The 23,969-nt window shown below is 36.7% G+C and overlaps 2 protein-coding genes across 2 annotated transcripts; both read left to right on the plus strand.

The window, feature by feature from the left end:
• Window positions 1–238: 238 nt before the first annotated feature.
• LOC139784073 (uncharacterized) lies at window positions 239–2,977 on the plus strand. The gene is made up of 4 exons (XM_071723234.1): window positions 239–986; window positions 1,128–1,309; window positions 1,481–1,852; window positions 2,930–2,977. The coding sequence occupies exons 1-4, from the start codon at window positions 239–241 to the stop codon at window positions 2,975–2,977; spliced, it is 1,350 nt and encodes a 449-aa protein (XP_071579335.1).
• A 3,273-nt stretch (window positions 2,978–6,250) lies between these two features.
• On the plus strand, window positions 6,251–7,583 carry LOC139784074 (uncharacterized). Its single transcript, XM_071723235.1, has 4 exons — window positions 6,251–6,328; window positions 6,437–6,631; window positions 6,707–7,037; window positions 7,498–7,583. The coding sequence occupies exons 2-4, from the start codon at window positions 6,461–6,463 to the stop codon at window positions 7,581–7,583; spliced, it is 588 nt and encodes a 195-aa protein (XP_071579336.1). The 5' UTR covers window positions 6,251–6,328; window positions 6,437–6,460.
• The last annotated feature ends 16,386 nt before the right edge of the window (window positions 7,584–23,969 follow it).

Raw genomic sequence — 23,969 nt, forward strand, 5'->3', positions numbered from 1 at the left:
GATGCAGCCCGAAGCAACGATTTGTAATCTCATCACCAATGAAGCACTGGATGCTGCCATAGCGAGATTTTGGGAAATCGAGCATGGCGCGCGGAGGATCAAGATGTCAGTGGAGGATCGCAAATGTGTGGAACATTTTGAGTCAACTGTCAAGAGAAATTCGATGGGCAGATTTATAGTCAAACTTCCGATCAAGCACGAAGAATTGGCACGCCTCGGCTGATCTAAGGACATTGCCATGAGACAATTTAAAAGGCTCGAACGCCGCTTGAATCGTAATCCGTCGCTCAAAAGGGATTACGTGGACTTCATCCATGAATACGAAGCATTGGGGCATCTGAGGGAGGTTCAAAGTCACGATACAGAGACCATCCCGCATTGCTATTTGCCGCATCATTGCGTGATCAAAGAAGAGAGTGATACGACCAAATTAAGAGTAGTGTTCAACGCCTCGTGCAAAACGACAACGGGCGTTTCGCTCAATGACTGCCTGATGGTCAGGCCCTCACTGCAGCAGGATCTCCTTTCGATTATAACCAGATTTCGTACGTTTGAGTTTGTTTTAGTTGCAGATATAACAAAGATGTATCGCCAGGTGCTGGTCGACGAATCACAGGTACCCTTGCAACGCATCCTGTGGCGTGATACTCCCGATGTTCCGATAAGGGAGCTAGAATTATTGACAGTCACGCACGGCACTGGTTCGGCAGCTTTCCTTGTCATTAAGTCAATGAGAACACTGGCAGAGACTGAGGCAAAAAACTTCCCGATTGGATCTAAAATCGTGTTGCGTGACTTTGATGTTGACGATGTTATTACGGGGGAAAACACGAAGAAAGCAGCTCTGCAAGTTCGTGATGAAACAACGAAGCTTCTAGAAAAGGGTGGCTTCGTATTACGCAAATGGGGTTCTAATAGTCCCGACCTGCTTGCTAATCTTCCTGACTCTTCCACGATGAATTCAACGCGAACATTGGACAAAGAAGGTATGTGCAAAACACTGGGCATTCAATGGAACCCAACGGATGATGTATTGCTATGTCGAATACAAGTTGAAGCAAATAATAATCAGCGCGTGACAAAGAGAACAATTTTGTCATGTGTCGCACAGATATTTGATCCTTTAGGTCTCCTTGTACCGGTCATAATACAAGCAAAGATGTTGATTCAACGACTGTGGACATTGCAGCTCGGCTGGGATGAGTCTCTACCCACAGAACTACACACGCAATGGACTAATTACAAGTCACAGCTTAGCCAACTAAATGACATCCGCATTCCTCGCAAGGCCGTGGAAGTTAAATCAAGTGTACGTATTGAGATACACGGGTTTTGCGACGCAAGTCAGAATGCATATGGAGCATGCTTATTCCTGCGCACTACGAGTCAAAGCGGAGTGCATTCCACGAGGCTATTATGCGCAAAGTCACGGGTGGCACCCTTGAAGGCGGTGACTTTGCCTCTTTTTCGCTTCATGCAGAACGCAAGATCCAAACCAAAGGATCGAAGGTTCGATCCAATTTCGGCTCAAGAATTGGAAGCCTCCCAAAGGATCATCATCAAAAAAGTACAGCGAATAACGTTTCACCAGGAAATCGAGGCTATTGAAAATCAAAGAGCAATTAGAAGGGACAGTCGTTTACTTGCTTTGCATCCCTTCTTGGATCGTGAAGGCTTATTAAGAGTTGGTGGGCGCCTAAAAAATGCCAATATCTCCTATGAAAACAAGCATCAGTTGATATTACCGGCACGTCATCGGCTCACTCGTCTCATTATTGAGCAAGAACATAAGAGACTACTTCATGCAGGACCTCAGGCCACCTTAGCAGCTATAAGAGATCGTTATTGGCCTGTGAGTGTTAGAGGGATTGTTCGCGACGTTGTACATAAATGTATCATCTGTGTCAAGGCGAAGCCCCGTATATCGCAGCAAATTATGGGCGATCTTCCGACAACACGTGTGACTCCAGCTCGGCCATTTCATAATACAGGCGTCGATTATTGTGGTCCCATATTCCTTCGAGAAGGAAAGCGGAGAAATGCAAGAAAATCTAAAGCTTGGATTGCAGTGTTTGTCTGTTTCGTCACGAAAGCGGTCCACATTGAAGTTGTATCGGATCTAACTACAGAAGGATTCTTAAGTGCACTAAAGCATTTCATTGGTCGACGAGGGAGGCCGGCTAACATCTATTTCGACAATGGAACTAACTTCGTGGGAGCCAACCGCGAGTTAGAAGAGTTACGGACTTTGTTCAATCGAGAAGAGTTTCGACATAGCATCACTAACAAGATGGCAGAAGACGCTATTACTTGGCACTTCATCCGTCCTCGAGCACCTCATTTCGGTGGGTTATGGGAGTCTGCCGTTCGCTCCACAAAACATTATTTAACTAGAGTCTCCGCCGACGGATCGTTGACATTTGAGGAGGCAGTTACATTATTATCGCAAATCGAGGCGATATTAAACTCGAGACCCTTAACACCTTTATCTTCTGATCCTTTAGACCACTCTTACCTAACCCCTGGGCACTTTTTAATTGGAGACTCACTTATTTCGTATCCAGAACCTACATTGCAGGACTTGCCATCAAATCGTTTATCTCGCTGGCAGCGTATCGAGCAGATGCGTCAGCAGTTTTGGAGACAATGGTCAGCGGACTATCTTAATACATTACAACAGCGATCCAAATGGAAGCAAACTATTGGGCCCCAACTTCAGATAGGTCAAATGGTAGTCGTACGAGAGAATGACCTACCACCTCTATCTTGGCTTACTGGTCGAATTGTTGCAATTCATCCGGGACATGATGGAATAATCAGAGCGGCGACTTTGAAAACCGCTAAAGGAACCTTTAAGCGGCCTGCTTCCAGGATATGCATATTACCTATTGAAATTTAGTTCTTTGTGTACTCATATTTTATGTTTCAGGTTGATAAGCCTAGCCCATCAAGGCGCGCGGTATGTTTTGGCTGTTAACCAAAGATTTAAATTTATGTTATGATGGCGCTGCCGCGCAAAGGTTACCGCGCAAGAACTGTCGCGCGAAGGAAACTAGACCCTGCTAGTAACAATTGATGTCGCCACATGCCACCTGGAGGCGCTTGCTTCGTATCCACTAGCTCGGCAGTACCGATTCGCCACACGGTGTCGTTGTACATCGACGATGACCAGAGAGAGAGTTTAGCCGTCCCGAACGACGGACGTATTATTTTGTACGCGCAATAAAGAAAAATTGTATTCAAGAATATTAAGCGAAGTTTATTTATCCGAAGACGAGAAAATACGTGCCGTGCACCCGGCTCAACGAGAGCTGCATAACACGGATACTCCCGCGTTAATTGTGCGCACGAACATTGGATGATAGAGTGATAATCACGCATGTATCGCGTGATCTTGGAGTGAGAGTCACGAGGCATCGAGCACTCTGACGAAATTAATTATCTTGAAGAAAGGCATTATACCGACGAAACTAATAAGCCGAGATACGCAAATTAATTAATTGTGCAACTTTTATTAAAAAAGCGCAATCCACACCGAGGTGCGATGCCAACATTGTGAAGCACCTTCATGACAATTGTGAAACGGCCTGTAGTGTTGAAATGATGATCTACAATTAAAGAATAATTCATTCTGAAACCAAGTCTCAAGATTAATTATAAAATTAATTATACTTACCTTCTACTTACCTTGTCCTTTGGCGATGATCCCTTGTTGTCCAGCAGCGATCCGGTATGCGATATGAAGCGAGGATCCGGAGACGATCAGCAGCAGCGACGATCCATCCTGGGCAGGAACCTGCAACAGAAGAAGAGTATTAGTATATTATTAAAATAAATTATCGATACTTACCACTATCCAGTATGCGAATAGGCGAGGATCTGGAGACGGGTAGCAGCAACGGTGATCCATCAGGGACATCGATCTAAAAGAAAGAAAAAATATTAGAGTCTTGTGAAGAATCGGGGCGTTGATGCGAACTTACCTTCTTGGTAGTCAAAGGTCAAACCGAGAGGCGACCGTTAGATGGGAAAATAACCGCGTGGATCGGGCTCAACTCGTACCGTCCGGTCACAACGTTATGGTCAAAATTTTTGTAGCATGTATGAGACTTTGCCACGAGACCTTTTCGTTCCGCCATATGACATGTCGTGCAAAATTTGTTGCGAATGCCAACGAAGAGGATTTTCCTAGTGTGATAACCAACAATAGCTGAAACACCGGAAAGTGAATCGTAGGCAGTGCCATACGACCTCTTCGCCCAACTGCCATCCGCTACAACGGTTATGTACGGAAAACCGTTAATAATTTCATTTTTTTCTATAGCAAACTTTTTTTTCTACGCCTGCCATTTTCATATTTTTTAAGGCTACTTTTTCAAATTCCTCAAGTACTTTGTCTCGATGTGCGATATATGTTTTCTCGGACATACACGGTATATTTGCAGCTGCAAACATTTCTTCCATTTGGGAATAACCAATCCCAGTACTGATGGTTCCAGCTGTGATAGCCGTCTTGATGTCCGTACTATCTGTGGGATGTGACCAACCGTTTGCTGTATAATTGCATACATTGCATTTAAAGACAAACTGCGTTTTAAACCCACAGCGTACAGTATTTATAAGTTTCCAGTTTTCAAATTGGCAATCAACTCCTCGCCAATGATTATCAAATGTTCGATGCATTTCTTCAAGGAAGAAAGACATATTTACAATGCTATCACCTCGAGGCTTATGCTGTTGGATATGATCAGTATCTACAGAGCCTGTCTTTTCGATGACAAGAGTATAATCATCTAAGTCATCCTCACAATTCGGCCAGATACATTCGGCGCCAGTATCATTGATAGCTTAGTGCTTTCTTCAGCAGCCAATGCTTTCAAATTGATACATTCGTCGCCAGTATCATTAGATAGCTTTGTGCTTTCTTCAGGCTCATGCTGTTGGATACGATTTGTATCCAGAAGGCTTGTGTTAGCGATGACAAGAGTATTGTCATCTTCGCATTTTTGTTCATGCTCATACATACCTTCGTTATTTATTAGCACGGGTTCCAGGCACTGTACATCTTGGATACTGACTTTCGAATCCATCGTGCCAGGCAGTAATTCTACTGCTTCCGGATAACTGATGTATTTGTCGCCAGTATCCAATATTTGTATGCCATTTTCCTTTGCCAATGCTTTCAACTTTCGCCTCTTGCAAAAAATTAAAATATTAATAAAAGTTATGTTAAAAAATAGTTTGGCAATTTTTCATAAGATATATATTTACCATACAAATGTTACAATCTCCAAATATGGTTACACGACAGTTTCCCGAAAAGTAGAGGGGATAATGTTGGTACCAACGAAAATCCCTAAGGGGTGTCGTTATATAATTTCTACGGGTTAGCAATACTGTTGAAGTAGTATAGCTGTCAGTTTGCGTAACTTTTTTGACATTTTGACATATAATGTGCACGCGTGTATAATAAATATGTTACCACTGTAATAGTTTATAAATGTAAATGTAAAATACATTGTGGCACTTAAGTAAAATAAAATTAAATAAAAATGACAAAAAACAAAGTGCATAGAGGATGAACGAGGTAAAAAATTATGAATAAATTATTATTATTATTATTATTGGTAATTAAACAATTTTAATTTTTTAAATGTTTTTCGATAAATATCACTCATAGTTGTAGCATCGTTCTTCGCACTCTGGAATCAGTTTGCCATCATCTTCAACTGCGGAATAAAACCTGTGCGAGATAAAAGAAGCATAAACGAGGAAGATAGAAAGAAGTAAATGAAGAATAGACAAATATATCAGATAATTAGGTAATATTCTTATAAATAAAAGATTATGTAAATAATTAATTTTTTGTTCTAGCTTTCCAGCTAACCACGTGCTTGCAGAATCCCTGTTCCCTGCGGAGTAAGAGTAACGTTGCCAAATTCTAAACAAAAGTTGGAATCATATCCTAACGGCGAATATCAGAGTAGATCTGTTAATAGCAATGCGACGACAGATTGACGCAACAAACCGAGAGCAGGTTCGTAAAATCGATGTTTACCGTTAATCTTTCATCGACAGACCTGCTCGATGTTCTTTGTCACCTTGTCATGTAGTCTGCTGACTGATGTATGTGTTTCTTATTTTTCAGCAAACAGGATTTATTGCCTACAGGATTATTTGCCTCTGCAATAATGGTTATTGGGGTTTGAGATCGGAAACAACTGTAGTAAGATTAAAATGGATGGTGGATGGAACGTTCGCGACGGTCCCACAATTACAAAATAATAATTGTCAATTGTGGACAATTGTAATTAGACATAATAATAGAGTAAGTAAAACAATTCAGTTAGTTTATTTATGAGGAAATTATTTCATTTAATTGCAAAACGCACTCTATGTAAATATATGAGTAAATTAAATTGCTCTTAAATTTCAGACATTTCCAATTGTCTACACGATTATGGAAGGACGCACTACTGATAATTATATAGACGTCTTAAGAAAAGTCACCGATGTTGTCAAAATAGCACCTGACATAGCAATAGCGGACTTCGAAAAAGCTGAACGAAAAGCGCTACAGACGGTTTTCCCCAATGTTAAAGTCATTGGCTGCTTCTTTCATTACAGTCAGGTAATAAAAAATAAAAACGCTAATAATAATAAACATGAAATACATGCCAATTTTCCTTTTATTGCTTTGTTATAGGCGTTAGTACATAATACTGACAAACACAAAATACTTAAAGGCGACCAAAAAGAATTGGGTTGGGGTGCAACTAAGTTATTAATATCTTTGGCTTTCTTGTCCGAACAATTAGTAGAAGAAGGCTTTAAGATAATTGATACAATTATTTTCGACGATTGCAAGTACTTGCAATCATTTTTTAATTATTATCGGGATACATGGCTGAATGGCTTTAAGCCCGGTTCGTTCTGTATTTTCCAAAAACTACATAGGACGAACAATGTTTCAGAGAGACATAACCGGGAACTTCGAGAAAGCTTAAATAAACACTCGAGAATTGTAGAATTTTTAGGTATATTATGAACGCTTCATTGTAAACACTTTTTTCCAGAATATTTTTACTGTCTTTACAATTCAATATTATTTACAGCTAATCTGACTGAGCATCAAAAAAGTATTAGAAGTTTGTTAAAGCACTCGAAATTTTGGGCAAGATTGGAACGCAACAAATTTCAACAAAGAGAGGATAAAATACAAAAAATTTGGAATGAAATAGAAAGTACACAAGAGTTAGACTTATTATTAATATTACATTTATTATCAGAACTAGTTGAAAAAGGAGGAATGGATTCATCAACATTTTAATGCCTTGCGCACATTCTTCTTTTAATTTTTCTTGGTGGCTCTTGTGTCGTTTATTTAAAATATATGATTTTTAATCTTACTACAGTTGTTTCCTTTAAGGATCGATCCGCAATTTTTTGGAAAAGCTTTCCACTTCCGATCTCAAACCCGAATAACCATTATTGCAGAGGCAAATAATCCTGCAGGCAATAACTCCTGTTTGCTGAAAGATAAGAAACACATACATCAGTCAGCAGACTACATGACAAAGTGACAATGAACATCGAGCAGGTCTGTCGGTGGAAGATTAACGGTAAACATCGATTTTACGAACCTGCTCTCGGTTTGTTGCGTCAATCTGTAGTCGCATTGCTATTAACAGATCTACTCTGATATTCGCCGTTAGGATATGATTCCAACTTTTGTTTAAAATTTGGCAAAGTACTCTTACTCCGCAGTGAACAGGGATTCTGCAAGCACGTGGTTAGCTGGAAAGCTAGAACAAAAAAATTAATTATTTACATAATCTTTTATTTTATAAGAATATTACCTAATTATCTGATATATTTGTCTATTCTTCATTTACTTCTTTCTATCTTCCTCGTTTATGCTTCTTTTATCTTGCACAGGTTTTATTCCGCAGTAGAAGATGATGGCAAACTGATTCCAGAGTGCGAAGAACGATGCTACAACTATGAGTGATATTTATCGAAAAACATTGAAAAAATTAGAATTGTTTAATTACTAATAATAATAATAATAATTTTTTCATAATTTTGTATCTCGTTCATCCTCTATGCACTTTGTTTTTTGTCATTTTTATTTAATTTTATTTTACTTAAGTGCCACAATGTATTTTACATTTACATTTATAAACTATTACAGTGGTAACATATTTATTATACACGCGTGCACATTATATGTCAAAATGTCAAAAAAGTTACGCAAACTGACAGCTATACTACTTCAACAGTATTGCTAACCCGTAGAAATTATAACGACACCCCTTAGGGATTTTCGTTGGTACCAACATTATCCCCTCTACTTTTCGGGAAACTGTCGTGTAACTCCAAATATATTTAAAAAAAAACAAGAGTTTGAGCAGACCTTTGCTTATTGTATAATAAAAATGAACTACATACGTCTTTTATAAGATTTCTTAAAACTAGCCAGCCCACGATGTACGCCTCTGGTATTTTCTTAAAACTAGCCAGCCCACGATTTACGCCTCTGGTATTGTCAAGTAGTCAGCACACGATTAACGCTTCTGATGCTAACTACTAACTACGGTATATATTGTCCATTTTTAATATAAAAATAAGCAAATGTCTGCAATCGTAACTTTCAGAGCATTATTTATTATATAAATATGTTAGAAACATTTTGTAGGTATAATATTATCTTACAATACAACTTTAACAATAAACGGGGTTCCAAAAGCCCCGGACGATCAAAGATGTCGAAAATAAAGCATTATCGCGAAAAATTTTTCAGATAAAGCTTGTATGGTTTGTGTGTGAAGCCGAACAAATAATGGTAAAATCAATTTTCTAAAAAATCGGTTTTTGTAGGTAGATATCTTTTCAGATATTACACCTTTTCGGGACTTTTGGAACATATTGTATACATTGTACAGATAATCCTTAAAACAAATAGACAAAAGAGAATTTATAACCATTTTCACAAGTTATTTGACTTGCAGGGGGACATACATACAAAAAAACAAAATTGGGAAAATTTTTCGTACCCAAAAAATTGGGCTATTTTCGAATTGCTGAAATTCGGCGAAAAATAATCGTAGACAAAAAATTAAAAAACCATTTTGAAACTTGAAGTTTCAACTTACACTGTCAATAGTTATTTAACATTTGTTCATCTTCATTGTTTTGTAAACACATTGTTCCAAATTACGCATGTTGACACTTTGCAGCTACATAAAACAATTTATGCCGAAAAATTTGACTCAAGTTCCATAAACTATATTTTCTCTACAAAACGCTTTTTTTAAATTTTCCTACAATTTTTTGACCGAATTACCCAGTTTTGAACTCAAAACGTCATTTATCAAAAGAATTATGTTGAGGTCGAAATTGTGTAATTTAGGCCAAAAAATTGTAGGAAACAAAAAAAAGTGTTTGGTAGAGAAAATATTTTAGTTTATGGAACTCGAGTCGAATTGTTAGATAAATTTTTTTTATCGAACTGCAGAGTGTCAAAATAAATGTGTTCTTTTTTTAAGCACAAAACAATAAAGATAAACAAAATTTTTTAAACCATTGCAGAAAAGTTGAAACTTCAAACTTCAAAATGCTTTTTTATTTTTTTGTTTACGACGATTTTTCGCAGGGTTTCAGCGGTTTGAAAATAGCCCACATTGTAGGGTACGAAAAGTGTTCCTTATTTTTCTTTTAGTTGTGTGTAATAGTAAAATAATTTTTAAGAAATTAATTTTTTAATCTCACGTAAAGGTCGAACTTTACAATATTTTTTCTATTATTTCAAATTATCAAAGATCAAATATATTAGAACATGTGATTCCTACTTTATGTAACCTGCTCGCTACCACAGATTTGAAAAACTTCCGTAATATTTTATATTGTTTATCTAATGTATTGCATGTGTTATAATTATGCAGATAATTTATAGAAGAGGTAACGACAAACTAAATATTCAACATAATAAATAAATAAATAAATATTTGTGTGTTCTTCCTATATCTTATCACAAAGAAATAGAGATACTTATCATATAAACATCGTCGCACCTTTAAAAGAATTGTATGATTTTTCAATTTTTTGTCAATTTATTATACATATAAAAATGTATGAAAGAATATTAAAAATAAACAATAGATTAAACAATATATTTTATACAAAAATTAATATTTTAATCTGCAAGTGATTTATAGATCAGAAATAAAGAATTGGTTTTCGACAAACTGGCAATAAACAAACGTTCGCGATGTTTTCACCCTTAGTTTGGGTCCTTATATGATTTAAGAAACAAATTATATCCAAACCAAGAGTGAAAACGTCGCAAACGTTCGTTTATTGTCAGTTTTTCGGGAAATAATTTGTTAAAAAGTAAAGAGAAAAAACTAGGGAGATTATGTATTCGTCGACGCGGTAATCTTTAGTGAGAATTATAGTTCTATTGAACTACAGCGGATGGCGTTAGTGGAAGCTATCGCTACTACTTTCTATGTTAGTGTCATGTATGAATGCGCGTGGCGCAGACCGCTTAGCGACACGGAAACAGAGAGAGTTTGAGAACTCGTAACAGCGCGTGCGCGTATTTGTTTGCCGTTGCGTGCTTGCCGCTCTGCGAGCATTCGTTTGTCGTTCGTCCTACGTTTCGGATCGTCCTGCGTGACGAGTCATTTTTCAGCCATTGTGTTTCTTTATACAACTCGAGTTACCGAAAGTATTCGCGGTAATATTTCTGATTCGCATCCATTCTCTACAGTTAAATCGGATAAACAGTCACAGCTACGACTATATTAACGGGTCGTGCTGCATTAATCAAAGAAACACAGCGCTCGTGCTACGACGCTGTTTGCCAAAATGGACGACGCCACCATTGGAAAATTATAGAAAGCCTTGTCAATCTTGGTTTACGCGACCATTACTGCTGCTGACGGAATGTCCTGTTGGACTTGGTCTGCGACCATTATTTATATGATGGAATGCCCCGGTAGGCTTGTGATTGATTGACCATTATTACGAGGACTTATTTAACTGGAAATAAGGTAAATTCATTCGATCTCTTGCAAACCATGATCACTCTAGCAGGGGCGTTAGATATCCTTCTAACGTCCGAGAGAGACCGTTCGGTCTATAAATCGATTATTGGTTTCAGAGATATCGAGTTCACACAACGAGGATCCTTCCTCGATGATCACGAAGGAGGCACGTGCCGCGTATTAATCGTTTTCTGTGGAGAGACTGAGCTCAGTAAAATTAATTACATATTGCGTTTTTGTTCGAGTGGCTGCAACGTTTTTTATGTAGAGTCATGTTTATAACGTATTGTTTAATTATCGAATAAAAGTATACGCGATACTTGATTGAAGATGTTACCCGATATCAGTATTATTATTACGTTTCATGGTGTAAATACTGATTACGGTCAAGATTACTTACATCAACAATATGATTATTTCTCAGCGTATAAAAGATTAACCTAAAAACCTGAGTTACAATAATACTCAATTTGTGCGAAGCATTACAGCTTATATAATATAATAATGGCCTTTATTAACAAAATTGTTATATACATTTAATAAAATATAATTCATTCATGTGCATTCTATTCAGTTTTTAGTTTTAGTCGTCTTGTCTTTTTAAACTTCATCCTAAATTTCAACCCTACTCTAAATTTACAGTAATTTTTACATATGGATTATTCCTAATCTAAAGGTCGGCTTCTTCTTCGTTGTTGTTCTTTTCTTCTTTTTCTTTTGCTTTCCTTTTCCATGTTATTTCTGACATTCTTGCTAGAGCTTTTTTTCCAGTTATTTGTCGTATCCAGGTTTGTTCTTTCTCTCCGGTTATTTTACATTCTTCGAATACATGTTTCAAGGTTTCCTCTTTTTCCATGCACAGTCTACATTTTCTGCTTTCTTCTTCCATCCAGTATCTACCAGCTCTTGTTTCCGTGCCTAATCTAAATCTTGCTTTCAGCTCCAATTCATTTCTTCTATTATTTTGATTGATCAGATATTCCGGTGTTTCTGTCGCTCGTGGTGCTATACTCTTATATTCTTCCGCAAACCTTGAATTCCTTAATTTTTCTTCATTTTCCTGCCTTTCAATACACTTGCCTATTTCTTCTGCTTGTTCTGCCACGTTTTCTTCTTTTAGTTTATGTTTGAAGTAATACTCTATGGACCATCCTCTTCTTTCTAGAAATTCTTTTCGTGCTTTTTTCCATCTTTCTCTGCCGTTCCTCCTTCTGTTTGCTTCTACATTCATTATAAACTTGTTTTTCACTTTTATGCATTCTTTGAGTATTTCATTTCCTTGACTTTTTAATATCTTTTCTTCATATTTTATTGCTCTTTTACCTGCTTTGCTTGCAATCTTTTCCCTTTTTGTTTCTAGATATAACATATGGTTTGGGGTTGTTCTATTTAATTTCAATGTCCATTTTATGTATTTTTCTTGTATGCTCTCAATTTCTTTGTATTCTTTCCATCCCCATATTTCTACTCCATACATCATTGCACTCTCCACCAGTACATCAAACAGATACATCCTTTTTTTCCAATTTTCTTTGAAGCTCCTTTCGGCTATTCCCCATACTGTTCCTAGTGTTGCTTTTGCTTTTTTCGTTAGGTTTTTTATATGAGCTTCGTTTTCATTGCTTTTTTGTAGAGTGTATCCTAGATAGTTAAATTCTTTTACTTCTTCTATCTCCTTACCATTCCATGTTATTTTTATTTTCTTTTTTCTTCCTCCAGGTTTTTTTGCTCTCATATACTTCGATTTTTCTACATTTAGTTCTAAGCCTCTCTGCTCTATATATTTCTTGAATTTTTTCATCATCTCTTTCATTCCGACTTCGTTGTTTGCTAGTAATACTACATCGTCTGCATACGAAACTGTCCATACTTTTTTATTACCTATGACTATGCCTCCTTCTTGGATTGTTTCCATTGTTTTTTCCAAATCCGCAAAAGCTAGTTTGAACAGCTCTGTGCTTAGCGGGCATCCTTGTCTGACTCCTTTTCTTGTGTAAATCTTTCTTGTTTGCTTTTCTTTTATTTTTATTTTAACAGCTGTGTTATCATATATCTCTTTTATTTTTCTTGTTAATTCCTTGTCTATTCCATGGTGTTGCATCAGCTCCCATAATTTTCTCTTTTTAGATTATCAAAAGCTCCTTTCATATCTGCAAAAAATAGTAATATTTCACCCTTTTCTTTTTTGATTTCTTCTTCCATCGCTGTTTTTACTATATATATTGCTTCTATGGTTCCTTTTCCTTTTCTATATCCTGTTTGCGTTTCTTTCATTATTTTTTTTTCTTCCATTTCTTTTTCTAGTCTTTTCCTGAGAATTTCTGCATAAATTTTATATCCTGTATCCATTAGTGTAATTCCTCTGTAATTTTTTGCCTGGTGTATGTCTCCTTTTTGTATATGGGTGTTACTATGCCTGTGCTCCATTCTTCTGGTAACTTTTCTTCTCCCTTCCATATTCGATTAATTATCCCTTGCAGTTCCTTCATATTTTCTTCCCCACCATTCATCCATGCTTCATTCGGTATTTTGTCTTCTCCCGCCGCTTTTCTTTTCTTCATGTTTTTTATTATTTGTTTGATTTCGTTTAGGCTTATCTCTTCTCCTTCTGTTGGTATTTTTTCTGCTACAATTTCTTCCTTTTCAGTGAGTCCTTCAAATTGATTTTTAAAATGCTGTTTCCACTCCCGCACTGTGATCTTGTCGCTTGTTTTTATTCTTTTTTTCCTTTGTTTGTTAATTAAGTCCCAGAATTTTTTTCCAGACTTATCATTTCTTGCATCTTTCCATTCGTTTTCTTTATTTTCTGCTTTCTTTTTTTTGATTAGTTCTCTGTATTTCTTCCTTGCTATGAGGTATACTTCTTTATGTGTTCCATGTTTTCTATAGATTTCTTTGTTTTTTTTCATTTCTAACTTTGCTTTGTGGCATTCTTCATCCCACCATTTTTTTTGCTCTGACTTGTTTATGGTTATTATCTTCCTTGGCAGACTCTTCTGAATTTTGTTTTTAAATTCTGTCCAATTGTTTGCCGGTTTTCCTTTCTTGAGTTTATCTTTGTAATTCCTTATTGCTTCTTCATCCCATGTAAGAGTCTCTTTCTCTTTATCTTCTTCTCCATTTTCTTCTACTTCCGTGTTTAGACTAATTTTTATCATAACGTGGTCTGAAGCTGTACTTTCTATTAACTCCATATTTTCTATTACCTCTTCGCCGCTCTTGTTTGTAATGACATAATCTATTACTGATCTGCCTGCTGCTCCTATGTACGTCATTCCATCATTGTCGTTACCTTGTATATTTCCATTGATTACATAGAGTCCGTTTTCCTCCATCCACTTTATTAATTCTCTTCCTTCTTCATTTATTAATCTGTCTTTTGATACTCTGTGCTCTTTATCATTTTGTTCTTCAATTTTGCCTCCCTTGTTTGCGGTTCTTGCGTTGAAGTCACCTCCTATTATAATGCTTTTATCCTTGTTTTTCTCAATTATCTCTGCCATTTTTTCATAATTTTCCTTCCTTTTTTCTCTCATGTAGACACTAAAGATTATTATCTTTTCTGCTTTAATATCTAAGTTGATCTGCGTGACTTCTTCCGTTATCTTTTTAATTTTTATGTTGTTAGATTTTAGTTCCTTCCTGTATACCGTAGCCATTCCGCCTTTTGCTCTTCCTTTTTTCTTTTCTCTTTTTGCTTTTACTGTAAATACTTCAAAATTTTTAAGTTATATTCCAGCAAGTTGTTTTCCTCTTTTTCCATCCACGTCTCCGAAAAGTTTGCTACCTCATTGTTTTTTATGTTTTCCCAGTCTTCCTTTTCTAAGTTTTTTATTCCAGCTATGTTCCAGAATAGAATTTCTATCTTTTTAAAATTTTTATTGTTCCATATTGTCTGTTTTGCATTTGCGAAACCATTTTTCGTATCTTTCGTTCCAGTACCATTCCTCTTTTTCTGTTGTTATCTTGTTGTGAGAGATTTTTACCTTTATTCCTTCATTTTCTAATTCCTTTGCTTTTCTGAAAGTTTCCTTTCTACTTTGTCTCTCTAACCATGTTGTGTCATTGTTTATGAAAATTTTAACTCTTTCATGTTTTAGCTTATTTTTTGCTTTCATTATTTCTATTTTTTGCTCTACACTTTCGAGTTGGGCACCAATCACTTTTTCTCTGTTCTTGACTTTCCATATTTTTCTTATCGTTACTTTGTTTCCCAATTTATCTTCTATCCATTTTTTAAGATTTTCCTTGTCTTGAATTTCTAATCCGCTGATTATTATGTTCTTCCTCTTTTTTTCTCTTTCAGCCTCTTCTAAGATCCATTTTAATTCCTTGTTGGTTTTCTCGTTTCCCATGCTCTCTGTTTTTCCTTCATTTTTTCTCATTGTTTTTGGGCTTTCATACTCTTCTTTTCCACTTTTTCCTATATTTTCCTGGAGTTTCTTCTGCAAGTCTTTTAATTTGTTCTCAATTTCTTCTATTTTTCTTTCGTTTTTTTGTACTATCTCATTTGTTTGTACTCTGCCGTCTTTCAGTTCTTCAATATCTTGTTTCATGTTACTAAGTTCTTTGTTTAATTTTTCTTCGACTCTTGCTAATCTGTTTTTGGCTTCTTCGTTGTCCTTGTATAGTTTATCCCATCTTTCTTTTTCTTCTATTTCTCTCTTTTCTTTTTCCATTGCATCTTTTTCTTCCTTTTCCCTCAGATATTTCATTAGTTCATTGAAACTTTTAATATCATCTTCTTTGTTATCTGTCATTTTCGTTTGTTTGTATACTATATTTTGCTTTTTCGCCTCTCTGCCTGGAAGATCTGGACTGTCTTTCTTTCTTTTTTTACCTTCTTCTTTTTCATCTCCTTTTAACCAGTTTAGTACACCATAATTTGACTCGTTCACGCCTAAATTGCTTGTTCTACTTGATGTTGATGAGCTTCTGCTTCTAGCTGCTCTTACTTTTACTGCTTCATGTTCCTGCTGTAATTCCTTCTCTATAACTGTTTCGTTTAGGTCTACATCATCCTCTGATGACATTTCTTGACTTGATAACGATCCAAGAATTCGCGCGCTGCTGCACGCTTTATTCGGTGTGTAGCAACCTTAATCTGCTTGGCGTTCGAGCCAGCCGGGTCTGTAGCGCTTGCCTATTTCCTCCTTGCGTTGTGAGGGTCACCTTTATCACTTTGTTTGCATGAATTTCCTCTACTTATGGTGCACCAATGCTTAGCTTGGCTTTCTGTCTTTTCACCACACTATTTTCTTGTCTTATCTTTGTTTTCTTTTCTCGTCTGGAATAGTCTTTTCTTCTTTTATCGAGTTATTCTTCTCTCCCTTCCTACTTTTAGGTTAGACTCGGCGGCTTCTTTTTCTATCCTTGAAATGTACTCCTTTTCCTGCTTTTTGTGTTGAATCTTTTTTGCCTGCAATGCAGGCAATTTTTCGCTTTGCCTTTATCTGAAACAGAATAACGCCCATAGGCGAAATCCAGCAGTAAAAAGGCCTTTTAATCTCGCACTTTGCAATTATTCAACCGCTCTTACTCACCTCTAGCAGACGACCGCATTACAGCTTATATTTGCGTGTCACGACTAAAATTTGGTGTGTCAGTATTCAAAGTAAAGTTCTATTTTTCCTGATTTGCTTACTGAACAATGAAGATTAATCATTATATGAATTTATGTAACTCGTCTCTCTTTATTATTGGAAATAAGCACTTGAGAACAAAACAAGCTATATTCTGCTATAGATCATTTTTGATCAAAGGAACACTGACGCATTAATTCAATTACAATTATTTCTTGTACATGTATTTCTTGATATTGATGAATGTTATGCATTATTTTGTGAATTGAATATAATCGATCCTTTTTTTGAGAAACAGATATACGATGATATTGACTAACAACAACAACATTGTAAGTTAATGAGTCCAACATAAAATAACACAAGATATTTAGTATTCTCAGATGAATATTAAGCGATTAAAGATAAGAGATTTAGTTCTTTCCTCAGAGTATTAAAGAAAAGGACAACTTTATAAGAATCAGAGAAAGGATCACTATATATAACTAATCATTTCTTTTCTCCTTGTATTTTGTACAGCTTTAATTCCTGTATGACATTTCTTTGTATAAATATGCATATCTTTTGATTGATAAACAGCTAAGCGTTGAATTGTAAGTTGGTAACAAATACATAATCTCAGTACAGTCCACATCAATAGTTGTTTGTGTAGCTTCCTCATCTAAATCGCGAGATCAGGCTTATGCGTAAGCTTGTACTTTAAACATAATTCTTTATTTCTGGTGTATAATTCACTGGCGGAAATATTGATTCTTGTATAAAATATATTGTTTCATCTTTTGTTTTTTTAAAATATTCCTTCATACATTTTTATATGTATAATAAATTGACAAAAAATTGAAAAATCATACAATTCTATTTAAAAGGTGCAACGATCTTTATATGATCAAGTATCTCTACTATTTTTTTGTGATAAGATATAGGAAGAACACACAAATATTTATTTATTATGTTGAATATTTAGTTAGTCATTACCTCTTCTATAAATTATCTGGATAATTATAACACATGCAATACATTAGATAAACAATATAAAATATTACGGAAGTTTTTTAAATCTGTGGTAGCGAGCAGGTTACATAAAGTAGGAATCACATGATGCACGATTTCTTGAATGATAGCTTGCACGCTGCTATGCCTGCTCTAATGCATGCTAGATACATTCGTTCATTGAACGAGGCAGGCTGGCATGCGTAATATCTAAATCATACGAAGCTTGCAACGATGACAGATCACTTGCACGATGACACTTGCAGTAAAATGTCAATCATGGACAAACAACGTTTATTTTGAATAAAATTCAGAAACGAAAATTGGCTGCTTTAGTTATATTATAATACGACATTTTCGATTCTGACGTTTGGCGAATAACCATGTATGTACACACGGGGACACAAATGCCTTCTAAATTGCACACGTATCGAAGCATATTCAGAACGCGTGCTCCGTCTCTAAATATTCGCGCATCATGATAATTATTCTGAAAAATAGTTTCAATATAAATATATATTTCAAGATTATTTAATAATAGATTAATATATAACATTATATTTCAAATAAAAAAATAATTAATGTATAATATAACATTAGAGTTGAAACAGTTACTTTTGAAAAGTAATTTTACTCCTTATACCTCTCCGTCATCGTTGCAAGCTTCGTATGATTCAGATCATACATGCCGGCATGCCTCACTCAATGTATGAACGTATCTAGCATGCACCGGAGCAGGCATAGCAGCGTGCAAGCTATCATTCAAGAAATCGTGCATCGTAATTCCAGCCACTAAACAAATCCTTTCAAGAACGACGTAATTGTTACTAACCTTATCCATCCTGTACGTGTAGACAGTCTTCGACGAAAAAGAGTCAAAACTTTACTGTTGTATTTCCGTCCCATTATGTCAACACAATACACACAACACTAACACTTCTAAAACACCAATTCACAACACTAATTCACACAATATCGACACTAATTTTACACTGTCGGGATAAACGATACTGTGAACGCGCGGATTCACACGTCTAGCGCGTTCCGTTGTTTTTCATTCGCGCCTAACGGTCGCGCAGTAGATTATATCGGCGTACAGGAGAGTCATCTGTTTACTTTGCAGTATGTCTATACTACTGCAATGATACGATGCGAATATAAGGATGCGTTCACATTATAGAGTCAAACCTCGATAATCTAAATGCATCTACAAAAAGTGACATGCATTTTTATAAACCTAATAAGTTGAAATATTTGTTGACTCAAAAAATTATTTCTATTCGAAAAATGAAACATTCCACATTTATGTATTATAACATTTCAGATTAGAATCTTGCTTTCTGCTTTGCGCATCGAGCTACGCGGCTAAACTTGAGAGGTACTGAAAACTCGCGGTATATTTATAAGTAACACAAAAAACATCATTTTCTTACAACAAGTTGCTGGACGTTTATAAACAAAACGCATGACACTTCATCTCAAGAGTCTTCGTTTTATAGATGGAAACGTACATAATCCGTCCGAGCAATATCAAAGCTTATAGTTATAACTCCTTTTTTGAAAAATAAAATTTTTAAAAAAATTATTATTCTTAAATATTTATTGCATGTATCTTATAATAATTCTAAGGGGAGACGGCTGGTCTAGTGGGTAGAGCGCCAGATTCGTAATCCGGAGAACCGGGTTCGAATCCCGCTAGGCCGATGAGAATTTTTCTCAGCAAAACGCTGCCCCCCCATCTGGCGGATAGATCACAAGTGGATACAGTATCCCTAGATGGAAAACTGGGCTCCGTCTTTCGGAAGAGACGTTAAACCGTTGGTCCAAAGGAGGAAATAGGAATGGAGGAATGGAATAGGATGGAGTAGTGAATAGGGTTGGGTACGTCCCTTCAAAAACGCTCTTTAAGGCCCCTTGGGGTAAATAAAGTATATATCTTTATAATAATTCTAAAATATAGATAATATTTCATGTAAAACTCAAAAAAATTTTCCATTTATAAAATTATTCAAAGAAAAAAGTTATATATAGAAATAATTGTTTGTTCCGCCAATAATGATTAAAACAAAAATGTTTATTATTTTCGACGACAATTGGCAATAAGTGTAGTGAAACGACTTTACAACATTTCGACTCTCAGGATTGGGCCCTTGTCAAGCGATCTAAATAACAAATAATTCAGTGTAACAATTATTTGGTCAACGAAAATTTTCAACAGAAAGAATATTTTAAATAAAAAGCGATACCTGGTATAAAACTAATCTTTGTCACGACTTACACATCTGCGTTTAAATTTATATATTCTAAAGAAAAAGTGTTCTAATGATCTACTTGATGTTTGCGAAGATTACAATCCTATCGTATTTACTGTACTAACAGTCCTGAGATAAAACGTGACGCGTATTGCACGCGTCTAGCACGAGCAGCAAGAAGGGGACAATAGGCGTTGACAACAATATAATCTTTCCGTATATATATACACGGAGAAAATTTTTTATTAAATATTACTATGGTGTCGCACTAGCTGCGAACCATCGAGGAATTATAAGTTAAAATACTATAATCATTATTTTAAAAAGAACGTAATTTTTACCTAAAACATAGTATTATTCCTCGATGGTCCGCAGCTAGTGCGACACCATAGTAATATTTAATATAAAATGTTCTCCGTGTAGGATAAATATAAAGAATAATTTGGAAACAATTAGAAAAGTAACTTTGCCATTGTTTTTTTGTTTTGTTTTCTATTATGAGCAAAATTGCAAGCATGAGTTACATTGCAAATACATAAAAACAGGACGGCATGTGTAACACTTTTCACCTGATAATAAAATAGAAAAAAATTAAAATAGCAATTTATGGTGCATCTAAATGAGTTGTGCTCGCTCGCTATTGCCGTTCAGCCATGCATTAGTAACAATTTGTATTTGTGACGTGTACTTTCAAATAACAAAACAGAGAAAAGGGTTACTATTGAAATATATCGCAAGTATTCAAACGGTGCTAACACGACGGTGTAATAAAATGTTTTCAATGACGAGCGCTTACCAGTGTGGAATGTTACAACTTTTTGCATTGAAATAAATACTTGTGTTACACGAATCTTTTCTAAAGCAAAGTTATGAATGTAGTTGTACAAAAAATGTTATTAGACATAAGTAATAAATCACGATATTATAAAAATTGCTAAATAAATAAAAATATACTTTTTATTTTTATTTTATTTGTTTTACAAAGCTAATATTTACAATAACAATAGTAACGCGAAGGTAAGAGAACATTATATGGCTGTTTTCTTTTATCGTTCGCTGCTGGTCGAACCTCTCAGTTATACAACATTCCTTGGCAAAATCGAAAAGCACTTCCTATTTTGTTTTGATATATGGGTGTTTCTACATAAATAGCGTTTTTTCAGATTGCAAATCTCTCAATTTCAAACATACCTAAAAAAAATTTTTTTTTCTGTTTTTGAGTGAATATAGAAGCAGAAACATACCCTGAAAGCCAGCGTACTACAACATCAAAAACCTGAAAGTAATGGCTTATTCATCAGTGATCTGGTAAAGTGCGGTAATGAGTCGACTTTGCATGTCTAGTAAAATATTGAATTACCTCAACAATGAGTGATTTTGAGAGGAAATGTCAAAAAAATTCCTAAAATTACTTATTCCCGAGATAAATTCACAATTAGCAAAAAAAATCAATTTGATAAATGCCGGTTTACCATTTTTGTATGGAATTAGCAGATTTTGATATTCTTACATAAATATTGACGTCAAGGAATTGGGAATCTGTCAGTTGACTTCGTGATTTAATAAAAATACAAACATGAATCAATATTTATTGGTAAAAACCCATGAATGGCCAGGTGAATGACATGCCAGTAGACTGATATTTCATGGTTGAATTAACCTCACTTTCTCCTGAATTGACGTAAACCAATTTCCATTAAAAATCAAGTTTAGCCCACCGAATATCATCAGAATTTTACCACTAGAAGGAAAAATTCACTGCGATATAATAAAAAAAGATGTGCCAGGCAAATGACGCGTAATTTTATGACATACCTTTTCTCAAGAGAAATACATGATTACGATTGTATCACGCTCAAAACAACCAACCACCAATAATGTAAACAACACACCTGATGTCCAATTCTTGAAATCTCCACACGAGAGTCCCATTGAATCGATGCAACATGGCGGAACCGCGATAAAATTCAAAATGTGCAATTTTACTCCAAATGTCCGGACCAAGTTTGAAGCCGGTTTTTTCGGTTCCAAAGGGAGATTTATGTTTAATAATGATGTTAAAATCTTAGTTCTATATTATGATTGAATGAACATGGGGAATTTTCAATTGAGTTTGCAATTGGAGGGAGCAAGTGTAACTGGAATAGAGAATTTTCGACAATGGACAGGCCAGGTAACTGACATTTTTAGGAGTTTCTGCATGTTTCCATTGGATAAGCCACTCCCCAATTAACAGATTATTGTGCGATACTTCAAATACGATGCAGTAGTGAACTTTCACAACGCTTGCTTACCCTCCTCTCAATCATGAACATATAACAAGCTTGGACAGTAAAAAGCGCTATTTACGTAGAAACACCCATATATATATATATATATATATATGGGGCATTCCATGCCAAATCAACCAATGATTGACCCCGACCATTTTTTATTTGGCTGATAATTTTTTGTGTTTTTGCACTAAATGAAAGTAGCTTCCATGATTTTTTGTAGATTTTTATCTCTACTCATACTTAAGTTATGGATTTTTGAAAAAAAAATGCAGTTTAAAATTTGGCAAATTTCAAATGCTTGTAACTTTAAGAAGAAAAAAGATATTGTAAAAAACAAGGTGGGCTTTCTTTTCGTTTTTTTCTGTACTTTTCGAAGAAAATAGTAGACCAATAACAGTACTCAGCGCACTCAGGTACAACCGAGGGGAAGCGGGGGGGGACGCGCGCCCGCGGGGGGAACGCCATAAGAGATGGGCGAGGGGGGCGAGGGGGGAGCATGGGGTGGGGATGGGCGAGGGGGGGTGAAGGGTGGACAGGTGCAAGGGGTAACAGGGGGGGTGAGGGGGACAGGTGTGCGGGGGGAATTTCCCCTGTAACTGGACAAACATTCCCCTGGAACTGGACAAAGGTGTATCGCCGTCCAATCAGATCCAGGGGGGGGGGGGTGAGGGGGACAGGTGTGCGGGGGAATTTCCCCTGTAACCGGACAAACATTCCCCTGGAACTGGACAAAGGTGTATCGCTGACCAATCAGATCGCGGTACGAAGACTCGAGGCGGTCCAATCAGAAGCGAGTACGCACCGCAGTGTTGCCACCTTGCGGTAACCTGAAAGACGTAAATTCCCTAGGCGGGTGATGGGGAATTTCGCGCCGCAGGGTTGCCACCGGGGGTGGGGGGGATCGTCGTTCCCGGACGCTCCGAGAGGGCGCTCGGATCGGCGTTATCGACCGCGTTATCGACCGCGAGCGGAAATCCGCCCCGATTCGCGCGTCATCGCGAATAATGTTATCATCGCGCGCGTTCGAACACGTCCAAACTCGTTGCAACTTGTTCAAGGTCGCTCTTCTCGACCTCCCCGCGCGGTGGGATTGGTGAGCGCGCGAAAACACGTTTGAACGTGTTCAAGGCCGTTCTTTTTCGCGGGTCCCGATAACCGTTCTTTGTTCTTGTTCGTCTCGGGTCGAAAGTAGTTTCGATCCTTCCCTACGCATCGTAGATGACGCAATCGCAGCGATCGTGGAGTAAGCGGAGTCGGGGGACCTAGGAAGCGCGGGATCGTATCGAGATAGATACGGAAAAGAAAGAGAGAGAACACATATATGAGATATCCGCGTACGAGCGGTAGTTTTTTATTTTGAAAAATAAATTATGTATTTACATACGTCGATACTCGTTTACATTGTTTCTGTGTGTATATATAAATATGTAAACGTGTGTCGTGACGTTCAGGATTTGAAACAAAGCGCGGTAATCTCACAGTCGACGATCTTGTTAGGATCGAAAAACTCGCTTTTCAGTATCGCAGTCTTGGCCGAAGTTCCCGTCTTAATCGCGTTGGCGGCTATCTCCTGATAGCGCGAATACTTCGCGTCGACTTCCTCGATGACCGCGCTCAGCGCCGAGACGATGCGATCGACGCAAAATTGGAAATCGTACAGCGAGAGCAGGGTGGGGAGCGACATTGCCAGACGAGCCGCGTTGGGTAGTTCCATACGCAAGATCGACAGGTTGTTGATCAATCCGAATCGCAGCGTCAGATCTCCGATCGATATCGGCGAGGGGGGGCGGGTTCCATCGACGAGGTTGGATCGCAGAC

The sequence above is a fragment of the Temnothorax nylanderi genome, unplaced genomic scaffold (genome assembly GCF_030848795.1).
Source record: "Temnothorax nylanderi isolate EJ_2023f unplaced genomic scaffold, tnyl_v1.0 TNYL_tig0581_pilon, whole genome shotgun sequence".
Classification (NCBI taxonomy): Eukaryota; Metazoa; Arthropoda; class Insecta; order Hymenoptera; family Formicidae; genus Temnothorax; species Temnothorax nylanderi.

Coding starts and splice junctions, on each gene's coding strand:
- LOC139784073 (XM_071723234.1), top strand. CDS start 239: ATGAGACAATTTAAAAGGCTCGAACGCCGCTTGAATCGTAATCCGTCG. Junction 987..1,127: donor GCGAACATTGGACAAAGAAG/GTATGTGCAAAA, acceptor TTGATCCTTTAG/GTCTCCTTGTACCGGTCATA. Junction 1,310..1,480: donor CCGTGGAAGTTAAATCAAGT/GTACGTATTGAG, acceptor CGCTTCATGCAG/AACGCAAGATCCAAACCAAA.
- LOC139784074 (XM_071723235.1), top strand. CDS start 6,461: ATGGAAGGACGCACTACTGATAATTATATAGACGTCTTAAGAAAAGTC. Junction 6,632..6,706: donor GCTTCTTTCATTACAGTCAG/GTAATAAAAAAT, acceptor GCTTTGTTATAG/GCGTTAGTACATAATACTGA. Junction 7,038..7,497: donor GAGAATTGTAGAATTTTTAG/GTATATTATGAA, acceptor CCATTATTGCAG/AGGCAAATAATCCTGCAGGC.